Raw genomic sequence first — 14,600 nt, forward strand, 5'->3', positions numbered from 1 at the left:
AGTGACACTAATTAGAGGCTGACTAAGGCGAGTGTGAGGGCGAGTCGTGATTCAAACACTTTTGTCCACAGACTTAGATCTAAGGACAACCCGAAAAATTAATGACATCAATTTGCACTCTGAAAAAACATTTGTGATAACTGAACTCCTTCAAACAGAATTAGCCAATAGGGTGTTAGTTAGGAAATAGGAGTTCAGAAGATTACACCTCACATTTTTCCATCCCATTAAGATGATTTAAGTAAATATCAGTTAGATTGTTTGTTCAATTAGTTTCTTTTTGCTCTATTAAAAGTGTTTTCGCTTACCTCAGCAACTGGAATCACATTTTACGTTGAAAGGACTGAACCAGCTACTTTGCCTCTAGCAAAACACCTAGAAAGGTAGAAAAAGAATTATCATTAATTAGTTGTGAAGCGGCTTAGGCCTGACGTGTTTCTTTGAATTATTTACTCCCTTTGGGCGGTGGACCGAAACAAAAACAAAAAAGTCCCGTCATTGCAACCGACCTAAATGTAACGTCCTCATTATTTTTGTTTCCACGTTGACAGCCATGCGCACCAAAAGAATTTTCAGGTCTTGCTTTTTTTTTTTCTCTCTCTACTTTGTCGTTCTCCGTCATGGTCCTTGTGACATTGATCGTTAATAAAAGCAGCCAGTGAGCGTTGCATGTTAATGGAGCAGCATCTGTTGACCTAAAGTCACAATATTTGGTAGTTTATTCAACCTTGAACTTTTATGATCGTGCACTGCCTTGCATTGATGACTCTGGTTGCCATGGTGATGACTGCCACACCGTAATTTAGCGAACCATAATGATGCCGGACCGGCGGAGACTCGTTTTATGTTATCTCGAGCTTCGGTTCGAACATAACTTTTCAGATCCCTTTCTCGCCCCCCACCTCGAGAAAATATATTAAATTGGATTGTTGAAATAAATAAGCACAAACGTGAAAAGACAAAAATCATTGACATCATGGCATTTCATCAATACTCAATTATGCTCCCCCAGGACAGGAAGCTATCGTAGGAGGTAGCATGGCATCCAAGGAGATGACCTTTCCATACGCATCGTGTTTGACACATGAGTGGAACATCTAATCATGGCCCATTAGCGGGACACCAATAGGCTGTTTTGATGCTGTGTTGGCTTTTTCAGCTTCAGATGGAATTATTTGAGTACATCGTGAGTCATTTCGATCAAAAAGAGCATGCAGGGAAACTGACGTGCAAAAGCTTGCCTTCATACGTGAGGCGTCATACTGTTTGAGCTCAGGGGGGGCTGATGAAGATGATGATGCACAACATGGAGAGCTTATTATTGTGGAGCTCTTCCAGATGGTATCCACCTCATTTGTTATGAAAAATCACTTTCTTTGTTAATTCATTTGGATTGACAGCTCCCTCCAAAAGTTTTATTTATTCATTTTCTCGGTATTTCCCAATTAGTCATCTCAACGAGCGTCTAATTTGGAGTTTCTAGCGTTCACTCACATGAACGTTTCAGTCAAGATTTTGAAATATTTTGTTGTTTTTATGTCTATACTTTCTGCTATCAATTTTCAATCCGAAGGCCACAAAATGTTTTCATGCTGAGTATAAAGACGCCTGAATACAATACGTTCATCAGTCTTCGACCGGGTCTCTGCTCGGCTCCTATTTTTGCAAATGTCGGTTTCTTTTCTCGGTAATAATCACTTTGGATGCTGCCCTGTCATGCTGTTTACTCGGGGTACGCATTCGGCGGTCGACAGAGTGCAACCCAATTTTGTAATTGAATGGGGTGAATGCATGAATGCGCTGACCACCGCGCTGCCCGCCAACCTCGTCTGGCCATTGTGTGAAAAGACACACAAGTATCACTATTGAAACCTCACAAGGTATTCCTCAGGGGTCAATGATAGGTCCCTGTCATTTCTTTTATTCTGTAAATATTAAGATTATTAAGTGTAAAGACTGCATTCAACTTCATAAAATTTTCAAATTCATATCTCAGATTCTTACAGCAACTGAGCAATCCTCACGATGGAAATTTTGCCGCTGCCTGTTGAGTGACGGCACCCAAAGTGCTTTGTCTTATCATCGGCTTTAGAGATTGAAAGATCACGCAGGTGTGCCGTGACCAGTGTTGGCTTTGGAGATGCGAGATAAAGCAAGGTCAAAATGATTTGGAAGTAGGGTTCCGGATCCAAGTGCAGCGAGATTTTTCTTCCTGCATAGACGAGCCGGATTTTCTGTATTTATCTCATTTTCATATTATCGCCCTCTTTGTTTTGCTGATCCCGTGGGGCCTTTCACTTTAGGCTTAGGTAAAGAAAAAAAGGCGACATTTTTTGTCTCTTGGAGTGCAAAATGGCATGACGAGTAGTTTGTCCCGCCGCTAGCTAGCGTTAAATCCTTTCACATTTAATTAGGATGACTTTTTTACTCTCCATTAGAGGAAATCCAAAGCAAACCCCAAAGGGGTTAGACGACTTTCCGCAACCAATGTTTTCAAGGCTTTTGAACGTTTCCTAATATTGACAGCATTCTTGTTAAGTGTGACAGCATGACACAGTGAATGTGGCGAGTGACAAATGAGTTGAGAAGCAGTGATTAAAGTGACTCACAAAGCAATATTGGATGATATCTTAGTGACAGATATCGTTGAGGAGCAAAGAGAGCAATTTGTTTTTTTCTGACAACATAAGCAATGCAGCAAATAAAACTTGCTTTTGTAGTCTGAGGACAATTCATAAAAACTTAGTGACAGAATGAACTCATATTATCTTTCTCCACGAACGAAGTGTTCAACAGTATTGTCTCCTGATGTCCTTGGCCAACGTCGCCTTTTTGTTTCTCACAATACGATTGATTCAAGGACTCTAGTAATGCTCGAGTACACGGGAGGGAAAATTTAACACTTGGAGATGGCGTTAAGAACCCCAGACAGCAGTTCAGCCAAGCAGGTCAGTTCTGACAAAAGGGTGAGGGGAAAAAAATGAATGATTATTCCATTATAGGACACGATCGCAAGAATCTCATTCACTCGTGATGGCCAATTTCCTTCACCCATTGGCAAAGGGTGACCCTTAAAAGTCAGATTTTTAATTTTATGCCTTTCAAACTCTTGCTGAGATTCATGGCGAGGTTAATAGAAGCTATTCTGAATTAAAGTCTTTCCATAGAGTTCACCTTTTCCGCAGGGACACTTCATCAAGTGCTGACATGACTGGGAGGGATTCAAAAGTTAATTAGAATTTAAAGAGAGAGAGAGAAAAAAAACATTTTCTAACAGCTGTTTACTTAGCTCACTTTCCAGATGATTTTGTTTGACAGCTAATAGAAACAGAGTAGACTTGTTAGAGAATAAAAAAACATAGACATAAGACACTCAACAACAATGTCAAGTTATATCGTTGCATGTCACCCTAGACATAATTTCCCAAAGGGTTTGATCTAATAAAATTGAAAAACCAATATGTGTGTATAGCCTTGGTCGATGTTATTTACTATTCATGGTTGTGTTATGTATCGACTTATCGTGTCAAAGATGCGCCGGCACGCCCCATCGTTTGATTAAAAAAATAAATAAATAGATAAACCCTCGGAGAGCGTCCTTATCGTTTTTCTGCTCTGTAACAAGAGAACATTGCCTGTGAAAATTAAGTCCGCTCAAAACAACATTTTTCATGATTAGCATCAGGTGCAGGACGGAAACTGCGTTTTTTTGCCAACAATGAAAAGTGGTCCAAATGTCAGAGGGACAATTATACTCGTGGCAAAACAGTAATTGTTTATGCGGTGATTTTCTTATGAACAAGAAGAATATTGGACAAAAAAGGATTGAGGCAACAATTTAGGAGCATTTATTTTAATATTGTAAACAAGTCATTTAGCAGGATATGAATAAATAGCAAGCTAGCTGAGTTTCGGGTCCAAACCGAAAAAACTCATTCCAACCTCTTACCCAAGATGATCTCATTGTGTCATTCACTATGACAGGCTCATTTTATAAACCCTCACCTTTGTAAAATCCTATCGCATGAAGTGTTAAAAATGTAATATTCAAAGATCATCTTCAATTTCTGCCTGTTGTCTCTGGCGATTTGTGGCAGCACTCAATCTGGACCGCACTAAGAACATAGCTGAATAATTTAATTTCACCAACTTGCCTGTCCCGACTGATTTAGTGGCCTAAAACTCGGGCCAGGAAAATCTGGAAGGTTAGATGCCTTGCAAAGGGGCACTTGGGCACTCCACCCCACCCCTACCCATGTGGTCGGAAATTCCTGTCTGGTATTTATCCACAGATGTCCAACATGGATTAAAATATTTGACTGGAGAATTCTGAACACAATCTTGACCTCCTGCTGTTTGTTTATCGAGCGACGCCGCTGTTGGCTCGCCTCCGAGTGCGTGCCCGCCAGGATTCCCCGCACTGCACATAAATGGGATTTATTCATCTTTTTGCATGTGCCGGCTTCTTATTCTGGCGAGCGAAGCTGGTGACTCAGTTTAGGCGAAATATTAATGGAATTGGCTGGATTTGAAATCTTTAGCTGAAGTCAGAATATTTGATATTAGTAACGGTTTTGAGGCAAAACCTGCGTGGCCCAGTTAAAGAAATTAGAAGTTCAGAAATGAAAAAAAAAACTCTTAACTATGCAGTCAAGGGAGTAACATTCAAGATGCATTTTTCAGATTAATGAGGGCCATTCTTTTGCATATAATTTCCTTTGAGGGGTTGACTCATCATTTCTTTCATTATCTCATCACCCCGACTTTGACTTTACATGTTTAAATGATACCAGTGCCCTTCGACGACCCCCTCAATTTTAAATATGGATGGTTTTAGCATAACAAGAGGAAAAATGTGACACAAGATGATATGAATATAATCTCGATGGAATTCTGTCATGCACACATCTCGGAACTGCTTTGATGAAAAGTACATTTCCTGCCTCAACTTGTTGAATAATTTCATCGCTGCTTGGTTTATTAATTATGATCAAGGTAGTGAACACCTGGGCCATGTTGCCTCATCTCTGTAGTATTGTTTCCGTTTATCTTGAAATCCAATTATGCCTTTGAAATTATTTGAGTTCATTGCTTCCGCACTTATTGATTGCCTGTGTAGCGGAAGATGCACACAGCAAATAAAAAACTAAATGTTCGGAAGTGGGAGAAACAGCGGGAGGTAGAACGTCCCACTTGGTAGTCGTCGATAGCGACTCTCGTAAAATAGAAGCATCGACTTGTCACAGTGTGAAAGCGAAAGTGGAAGGAAATCGGCATAAATGAAAATATGCTGCTCAGAAGAGTCAAATGAACACTTAAATCAGAGATATTCATTTTTTTTTTATGAATTCAAACTTTATTATTTATTTAATTCATCATTATCATTGAGGATTTTTTTTTCGAACTCAGCAACTGAAATTTTAATCTAGGCTACATTGGGAAAAAAATATTTTCACAGCCTCAATGAACCAGAAAGAATGACGACTGTAGCAAACATTTACGGAAAAAAAACATCTTTGTTCGTTTATGTGTGTCAGTAGGAAAAAAAAACATTCTGCCCTACATTTATTTTTGTATTCATATAAAAACCACTTATTTTGTTCTATAGTCGTTCAGTTTGAATTAGAAAAACAACAAATCAGAGGAGGAAAATGCCTTGTGGCACATTGACACATGCTGTTCAGAGCTGTCGTCCTGCTATTTGCGCCCAAAGAGGCACTCGACGATAAAATGATTATCTTCTTTTGTGATGATTTTATCTGTATTGTCTCCACGTCTATTTTCTGATAACCACGACTACAAATGGGCTGTGCACGCCATTAGGTATAAGGGGAATTCACTTTATGGGTCCTGATAACAACATTGAATAAAATAGCTTCATATTCTCAGAAGAGGCGACATTACAGGTGAACCTTTTTGAAATTGACATTCAACTAGGAAAATCCATACATTTATTAATTTTGTATCCCGCTAAGCTCATGAACAATTAGCGAATCACTCGGGAAATTAAATTCTTAAATTTGTCTTGTGACTTTTAAAATATTATTGCTGGAGTAATTTCAGGGAGAAATGTAGAAGGCACGTGTTTCTGAAAGCTTCGATCTTTTATGGTTTTATTATTTTATGACTTCCCAGAAGTTGTACGTACAGAAATGATGACACTCACCCTCCCATCGGACATAATTTCTCAAAATAAGTATTCTCTCTAAGTTCCTTTATGTGTCTGTAGAGTTAACTTTTACCAGGAATGACTGGTATATACCTGTATAGATTTTAGTGGGGGGGTCAGATTTCCCCTGCGGCCCCCCTCTAACTCCGCCACTGATTGATAGCTGTATGAAGAATCCCAATTAGCTACTCAAAAATTTCTAGGTTTTCTTCATTTCAATGTAGCTCATGTGCAGTTTTTGTTGTCGTGTGAGTCTAAAAATGAAACACACAAGCCGCATTTGGAGTCGAAGCCCCACTTGGGAGAGTCTCCAAAGAGGAGAATGTGCGTGCGAAAGTTGAGTGAATACATGCAAGTGTGACCTTTCAAAAATCTAGGTCACTGGAATGTGATGGATGCTTGCAGATTGATTGCCAGTAAACACAGAGTAGCATGACACCCAAATCCCCTTTCAGCGTTGACAAGGTGTCTTAAAAGCTTGTAGTGACATTGCCAAGCAACCAAAAGAACAAGATGCTTGAGTGAGTATTACTTCAGTGGATGTTCAAAAAAGGAAATGGAAGTATGGGGGCAAGAATGCAGTGGAAGGAAACTTTGTTATGCCACAGAGGCGAAACAAAATACATGTTTCTATTCGCGGGCTTGCTTTTCAAATCAGCACAATGGTGATGTTCATTATTTGTCAGACAAATTATTACGTGAAGGTCACAGAAAGGTCATGCCATACACAAAAAAACATTTAGCTCTCTTTGGGAAATGTCCAAAGTCATTGTATGCAAGTAGCAAACTTTAATATAATATCACGTGGAGGATATGGCGCAAATTGTCTTGTACCATTTTTTTTTTTGTGATATCAGTAATTGAGGGGAAAACTACCACTTTTGGATTGTAATTATTTATCCCTGTAACTTTTACAGGGTTTTGTATCCACTCCTCTCATGGTTATCTTTTCCGGGAATTTGTGTGAATACGCTTTTCCGCATAATTTTCTCACTGGCCACAGCTTGCAGAAAAAGCATCCCTTAGAATTCATGTCATTCCAATTCATTGTTAATTACTCAGGCTGAGTAGTATGATATTTGTCGCCAGCAATTATTCTGGAATGCACAAGGCTATGAACGAGCACAATCGGTGCGGGGGGAAATTAAATAAGATCATTTCACAAATCCTCCCTGTTTGCCTTAGGCCTGTCACTTCTACACCATTGATGCCAATGCATATCAACCTTCTTTTTTTAATATTGCATTATTATGATCTAAATGGGATCACAATAGAAACAGATGGATCATTATTGTTTGTTATACGATTAGCATTGCATGTAACTGTGTGCTCGGTTTGTCTCTATAGTGATTTTTCACTTACTGTACCTTTCCTTCATTGAATGGCAGACTCGTGCTGTGGCCTTGACTCACTGAAAATGCAAGAAGAGGACAATTCTTTAGTACAATATACTTTATACTTAAAACTTCTTTATTTATTTTGTAAGTGCGTGTGCATTTCTTCTTCAACTCCTACCTACAGTCACCATCCTTCATTCTACTAGAACAAGGTTCGGCAACCCAAATTGTTCAAAGAGCCATATTGGCCCCGAAAAAACAAAAAAAACATACCTGTCTGGAGCTGCAAAAATCTAAAAGCCTTTTATAATGCAATATAGACTGTCAATACATAAGTTGTGTGCCTACTATTAAAATAATTCTAAGAAAAATAGTGGTATCAATTTGATCATTTCTTCTTGCGGCCCATTAGAGTTCACGTACCTGCATAGAAGAGCTGTCTGTTCGATATCGGTCACGTCACACGACTCATCCATCAATTGAGAAGCTGGAGCTGAATTGATGTCCTTGATTTGCTGATCGGTGATATTGTTTGTGCGGAGAGGTATGTCTTTAATTTTCTGAATGATCTCTGAATTTAGCATGCTTTAGCTGAAAATGTCACTCCAAATTCCTCTTCTTGTTATTTGACAACTTCTCACTGGCAATGCTTCAGCATTGGCAATAAAAGCAAAAAGTTCAGGCCATTCTTTCTTAAACCCTCTGTTCTCATCAGCGATCTTTTTCTTTTTGCCTTTTGAATCCATGACCCATCACTCACACACCTATTTGTTTACAACTCACCTGTGCTGTGTCGCAGGCTATGACGCAATTTTGCCAATTGGCATCATTCTTAAATTCGGTATTTTTAATATATCTGCAACTACATACATTTTTACAGCACAAGTATGGTTGTGTCGTGATTACCATCTAAAAAACATATTTAAAAAACAACAACAACCAAATTTTAGGTAAAGAACAAGATGATGCAACAAACTCATTTATTGAACACTGGAAAATGTTGTCATAATTTAGTCTAGAGCTCTATCTACTGGACAAAGTGATTATTACCAGTCTTGAAGTTTTGAATAGAGCTGAGAAGAGCCTGGATGCGGCTGCGCAAAAGCGTGATGACGTCACCGACACGACGCACGCATTATATAATGAGTTCGTCTGACGTCAGCGGTCTCTTCCCTGCCTCGGCCCTCGTGTGGTGGGCAGTGTAATATTTGCCTTCGGCTTTTTCTCCACCGAGCGAATCCAAAACCATCCGTCAAAATGGTAAGATGATTCGGGTTTTGTGAGTTTGTGCGGGATATGTAAAGCGGCAAGGTTCTCATTACCGTTGTTATTACCGCTATTATTGATCAGTAATCCGCTCGCGAGCGATTTTGGGCGTCGATCCTTCACCGATGAAAAAATGGCAACCATTCTTTCGTAACTGCAACTCTTGAACGCTAAGCGATCTTTAAAACGATTATCCGCTTGATAATATTACAACGTAATACACGAAAAGCGGTGTGCTTCTCGGTTGTGTTCTTATCGTCGAGGCCTGTAATCGGAGCGGCGGTTTGCTAACGTACCGGCTCTTAAGCTCTTCTTTGTGCATTAACATGAACGGCTCAAACAGCTGATCGTAATATGAATCATCGAGTCCTAATCAGTCGAATTCCGACTGTCGTGATCGATCGACGTACATGTCGGCCGAAGCGGCTGCTGTTGTTGCTCGGTTTTATAACCCACCGGCCTATTGTCATTACGCCGTGAGGCTACGTCGTTCACCCAACGTGCTAATGCTAACGCGTAGCATTGTGTCAAAGTCTGTACACGTGGCCTATTCACGGACATTTGATACTCGACTGTGCGATATTTGCAATACCGCCCCATTTTGCCAGTGTTATAAACAAGACACGTGATGCTTAAGTATTTACTTGGCAAAACTAGCTGCGATTGCGGGTTCACAACGCCCTGGCATTCAAATGATGCGTCAGAGCATTTTTTTCTCCCCTATCGGTGAGGTGGCTTCATTTCCAGTGCAGTTTAAAATATGCATGGAGAATGGCACACCTTGAAACATTTCCAGAGTAGAAAAAACATGTCTGGTTTTGCGGTTATTGAGACAATTTAGATGTATTTTCTACTTCATGAATACATCTGCCATGAAAAGTGGTAATAATCAATAGTTGTGTTATGTCTGCATGCACATCTAATCTATTCTTGTCCCTCCAGGTGAACTTTACAATCGACCAGATCCGTGCCATCATGGACAAGAAGGCCAACATCCGTAACATGTCCGTGATTGCGCACGTCGATCACGGCAAATCCACCTTGACCGACTCACTCGTGTCCAAGGCTGGTATCATCGCCTCGGCCCGTGCTGGGGAAACCCGATTCACCGACACACGAAAGGACGAACAAGATCGTTGCATTACCATCAAGTCTACGTAAGCATTGATATAGTTGAATTATTTTTAAGGGTTTTGGAAAAATGTCAGTTGCCTGAGTGACACACTTGATTGTAAAGTCCAAAGTTGAGGTCAGTTAAATTCTGATCCATGACTCAGGATGACTTCCAAATTATATTTTTTGCAAACAATGACACCATGTGACTTCGGTGTTTGTTTGTTTTTGTTTTTTTGTGATGCTCACTTTAAAACTGCCTGTGTCCAATGTTATAGCGCCATCTCCATGTTCTACGAGCTGTCCGAGAATGACATGGCCTTCATCAAGCAGTCCAAGGATGGCTCCGGCTTCTTGATCAACCTGATCGACTCTCCTGGACACGTCGACTTCTCCTCTGAAGTGACCGCTGCTCTCCGTGTCACCGACGGAGCCCTGGTGGTCGTTGACTGCGTTTCTGGTGAGTGTGAGGAAGCGGCTGCATCTGCGATGGTGCTGTCGAACGCGTCCCTGTTGCTGTTTTCAATGTGCAATATACTTGACTCATCGTTTGTTATTGTCTCTCTATGCTAGGCGTGTGCGTCCAAACCGAGACTGTACTCCGCCAGGCCATCTGCGAGCGCATCAAGCCAGTCCTGATGATGAACAAAATGGACCGTGCCTTGTTGGAGCTGCAGCTCGAGGCCGAGGACTTGTACAAAACTTTCCAGTGCATCATCGAGAACGTCAACGTCATCATTTCCACTTATGGTGAAGAGGATGGACCCATGGGCAATATCCAGGTGCGTGTATCAGATGTTTTGGGTTTTTTTCTACAGAATTGGGTGTTTGTCTCAACACGGGCCACAAATATTTGGTAAATCTTATTTTGATTTGCCAATTTCTAGATTGATCCAGTCATTGGCACCGTCGGCTTTGGCTCTGGCCTCCACGGATGGGCTTTCACCCTCAAGCAGTTTGCTGAGATGTACGCGGCCAAATTTGCTGCCAAGGGCAACACCGAGATGACCGCTGCTGAGCGTTGCAAGAAGGTGGAAGACATGATGAAGAAACTGTGGGGTGACAGGTACAGAGTCCATTTGTGGAAAAGATCACTTGGGGGGGGGGATGATTATTTGATTCCTGTTTAGTTTGTGAGCAATCAACTCAACTAACTGTTGATGGGGGGGGGGTCCCGGCAAGTGCCAAATTTGCATTTGATCCCCATGGAAAAGAGAAATTTGTACTTGGTAGAGAAGCGCTCTTGGCAAAAACTGCCGATATGAATTTGTCTTACCGTTATTGACAAGACGGGATACGTTGTTGATGTGACGTGGAGCTCAAGTTGGGCATTTTCCATAGTGTCTTTGTGGCAGCTGCTTGCTGGCATTTAACGTAGCTCGTTTCCACAATTGTGAATTCAGCGCTTGGGGTCATCCCGAATAAGCCATATGGAACGCATTGTTGTGACGTAAATATTTTTTTTTTTTCAAAGTACCTCCTGCTGGACATTGAAAGGAATTCAAGTTTTTGTGTGTACTGAATGTCCTGCTTTTTGTCTGTAGGTACTTTGACCCAGCCACTGGCAAGTTTTCCAAGACCTCAAATGGAGCCGATGGCAAGAGGATCCCTCGCAGCTTTGTCCATCTTATCCTTGACCCCATCTTCAAGGTAAAGATTATTTGTGCAGTCAATGAGATCAAACTGCGTGTTGGCGCCAATACCTGCAAGTGATGACTTTCATATCATTCTTCACTTTGACCTGATTTATAGTTGATGATCATCGTTTGTCTGAGCGGGTCGCGGAATGTGTTTGTGTTGCGACCTCTTTGATTTCAATGTTTGGATTTGACAAATGTGCTCAATTCCTCCCCAGGTGTTTGATGCCATCATGAACTTCAAGAAGGAGGAGACGAGCAAGCTGATCCAAAAGTTGGACATCAAGTTGGATACCGAGGACAAGGATAAAGAAGGCAAGCCCCTGCTGAAGGCTGTGATGCGTCGCTGGCTGCCAGCTGGAGAGGCCCTCCTTCAGATGATCACCATCCACCTGCCTTCCCCCGTCACTGCCCAAAAGTACCGTTGCGAGCTGCTCTATGAAGGACCCGACGAAGATGAGGCCGCCATGGGTATGATGGAAAGAAGAAGAAAATCTTTGTTTAATGTATTGGTTTTGTTTTCACCAACTGATCTTTTCTTTCAGGTATCAAGAATTGCGACTCCAAGGCTCCCTTAATGATGTACATCTCCAAGATGGTACCCACCAGTGACAAGGGACGCTTCTATGCCTTTGGCCGTGTCTTCTCTGGAACCGTTTCCACTGGTCTCAAAGTGCGTATCATGGGACCCAACTACACCCCTGGAAAGAAAGAAGATCTCTACTTGAAGCCAATCCAGAGGTCGGTTTTCCCACACACGACCCAAATTGTCTTGTCCAATCACTGTTGTTGAAATTCTAATTTGTCCCCTTCTCACTCACCAGGACCATTCTGATGATGGGTCGCTACACTGAGCCCATTGAAGATGTGCCCTGTGGTAACATTGTGGGTCTGGTTGGTGTGGATCAGTTCCTGGTCAAGACTGGAACCATCACCACCTTTGAGCATGCACACAACATGAAAGTTATGAAGTTCAGCGTCAGCCCTGTGGTGAGGGTCGCCGTGGAAGCCAAGAACCCCGCCGATCTCCCCAAGCTGGTGGAGGGCTTGAAACGTCTGTCCAAGTCCGATCCCATGGTGCAGTGCATCATTGAAGAGTCTGGAGAGCACATTGTTGCTGGAGCCGGAGAGCTTCACCTGGAGATCTGCCTCAAGGATCTTGAAGAGGACCATGCTTGCATCCCGCTCAAGGTGACCTATTAAATAATAATAAAGCAGCACACTGTACAATTATGGTCATATTCTTAATCTAATCGGGTGTTTTTCTTATTTTTCTAGAAATCTGAGCCCGTGGTGTCTTACAGGGAGACTGTCAGTGCCGAGTCCTCAATCATGTGTCTGTCCAAGTCCCCCAACAAGCACAACCGTCTGTTCATGAAGGCACGGCCCCTTGAAGACGGTTTGCCTGAGGACATTGAGAAGGGAGAAGTCAGCGCTCGTCAGGAGATGAAGGCCCGTGCCCGCTACCTTGCAGACAAGTATGAGTGGGAAGCCACAGACTGCAAGAAGATCTGGTGCTTCGGCCCTGACGGAACTGGGCCCAACCTGCTGGTGGATGTGACCAAGGGAGTGCAGTACCTTAATGAGATCAAGGACAGTGTTGTGGCTGGCTTCCAGTGGGCTGTCAAGGAGGTACAAAAACAAGTTGTTGACTCAGCGTTGATGAAAACGTATGAATTGGTGCTGATCGTGATTCTTGTATTCAGGGCGTCCTCTGTGAAGAGAACATGCGCGCGGTTCGCTTTGATATCCACGATGTCACCCTGCACACAGATGCTATCCATCGCGGTGGTGGACAGATTATGCCCACCACTCGCAGAGTTCTGTATGCATGCGAGCTCACAGCTGAGCCCAGAATGATGGAGCCTGTCTATCTGGTAGAGATCCAGGTCAGTCTTGAATTTATACTTGGCATGGCAATTTTAGTCTCTAAATATTTGCAATTGACACAATTGCGTTCCTATCTCGTGTAGTGTCCTGAGGCTGCCATGGGTGGAATCTATGGTGTGTTGACCAAGAGACGTGGTCACGTGTTTGAGGAAGCCAGTGTGCTCGGTACACCCATGCGTGTCATCAAGGCCTACCTGCCTGTCATGGAGTCGTTTGGTATGTGTTTGCAGCCAAGTAACAGTTTTTCCCCTGCGACTTTGGCCCGGTAACTTACTCACGCAACATGGCTCCATTTACAGGTTTCACAGCCGACCTTCGTTCCAACACCGGTGGCCAGGCCTTCCCCCAGTGTGTCTTTGACCATTGGCAGATCCTCCCCGGAAACCCGTTGGAACCCACAAGCAAGCCCGGTGTTGTGGTCACCGATACACGTAAACGCAAGGGCCTGAAAGAAGGCGTGCCGGCCTTGGACAACTACCTGGACAAATTATAAAAGCCTGGACCACTATTTGCTTATTGCCTCATTCCTCCCCCACACATGTAATCGGCACTGTGGGACCGGACTGTACAGAACACAGTGAGCACCAAGTTTGCCAAACGGATTGACAATATAAATGATAAACCTAACAAAAAATTGTAAACAAATAAAAGGAAATAAAACCTATCCGATGTTTGATTTTTAACTCTCAAATCGCATTCTCACATCCTGTCCTATTTGCAATGAAGCACTTACGTTCGCCATCTGAATTCAAGTTTCATGAGTCGTCATGGGAATGGTATCGAAGTGCTACACAAGGGGTAATAAATGTGTGTACAACCTTTGCTACAATGTACACACAATTTTATATACTGAAAGATTGCCGTAACCTTGAAAGTTGAAGTTGCGGGTTTGCTGTGCTTGAAAAACTGCATTTATAACATGAATCTACCACAACAAAATCCCAGAGGCCAAAATAAATGCATCTCTCCAACATATGCACCTTAATTATTTAATAATTACTTAATTATTGTTGTAGGCCCATTGTAAATGTCACGAGTGGAGTTAAAACTGGCTTTTCCTCACAAATGTGTACCTGATGTTTTCAAAATTGATGTTTACCAACGATCTACGTTTTTATTGCTGCTACTAAATTTTCTTCAGATTAACCAAAGCCCACTCATACTATTTACATACCGGAGACTGATATT

General features: G+C 42.1%; 2 protein-coding genes across 8 annotated transcripts in view; one reads left to right on the forward strand and one right to left on the reverse strand.

Moving 5' to 3' along the window:
• Positions 1 to 9,192, reverse strand: part of celf5a (cugbp, Elav-like family member 5a) — a 165,454-nt gene extending 156,262 nt beyond the window's left edge. For 2 of the 7 annotated variants that reach the window (XM_088395255.1, XM_088395257.1), the window contains exons 1-3: positions 9,069 to 9,187; positions 7,537 to 7,580; positions 309 to 375 (exon numbers count right to left, since the gene is read on the reverse strand). The gene's annotated coding sequence lies outside the window, so the exon portion shown is untranslated. Of the gene's footprint in view, positions 1 to 308; positions 376 to 7,536; positions 7,581 to 7,929; positions 8,211 to 8,556 lie in introns of those variants that run through there. The other 5 variants (XM_088395262.1, XM_088395253.1, XM_088395261.1 and 2 more) reach the window with 5 other exon arrangements.
• LOC148388570 (elongation factor 2b-like) lies at positions 8,609 to 14,076 on the forward strand. The gene is made up of 13 exons (XM_088395252.1): positions 8,609 to 8,766; positions 9,715 to 9,929; positions 10,164 to 10,345; positions 10,459 to 10,667; positions 10,773 to 10,951; positions 11,430 to 11,535; positions 11,741 to 11,993; positions 12,068 to 12,263; positions 12,347 to 12,713; positions 12,801 to 13,154; positions 13,229 to 13,411; positions 13,496 to 13,628; positions 13,712 to 14,076. The coding sequence occupies exons 1-13, from the start codon at positions 8,764 to 8,766 to the stop codon at positions 13,903 to 13,905; spliced, it is 2,574 nt and encodes an 857-aa protein (XP_088251378.1). The 5' UTR covers positions 8,609 to 8,763; the 3' UTR covers positions 13,906 to 14,076.
• The last annotated feature ends 524 nt before the right edge of the window (positions 14,077 to 14,600 follow it).

This window comes from Syngnathus floridae, chromosome 13 (genome assembly GCF_059516105.1).
Source record: "Syngnathus floridae isolate MCC-2025c chromosome 13, RoL_Sflo_1.0, whole genome shotgun sequence".
Lineage (NCBI taxonomy): Eukaryota > Metazoa > Chordata > Actinopteri > Syngnathiformes > Syngnathidae > Syngnathus > Syngnathus floridae.

What these genes read in the sequence shown, in the direction of transcription:
- LOC148388570 (XM_088395252.1), top strand. An exon ending in AAGAAACTGTGGGGTGACAG is followed by an intron (nt 10,952 to 11,429) that starts GTACAGAGTCCA and finishes TTTTGTCTGTAG; the next exon opens with GTACTTTGACCCAGCCACTG. An exon ending in TCCAGTGGGCTGTCAAGGAG is followed by an intron (nt 13,155 to 13,228) that starts GTACAAAAACAA and finishes TCTTGTATTCAG; the next exon opens with GGCGTCCTCTGTGAAGAGAA.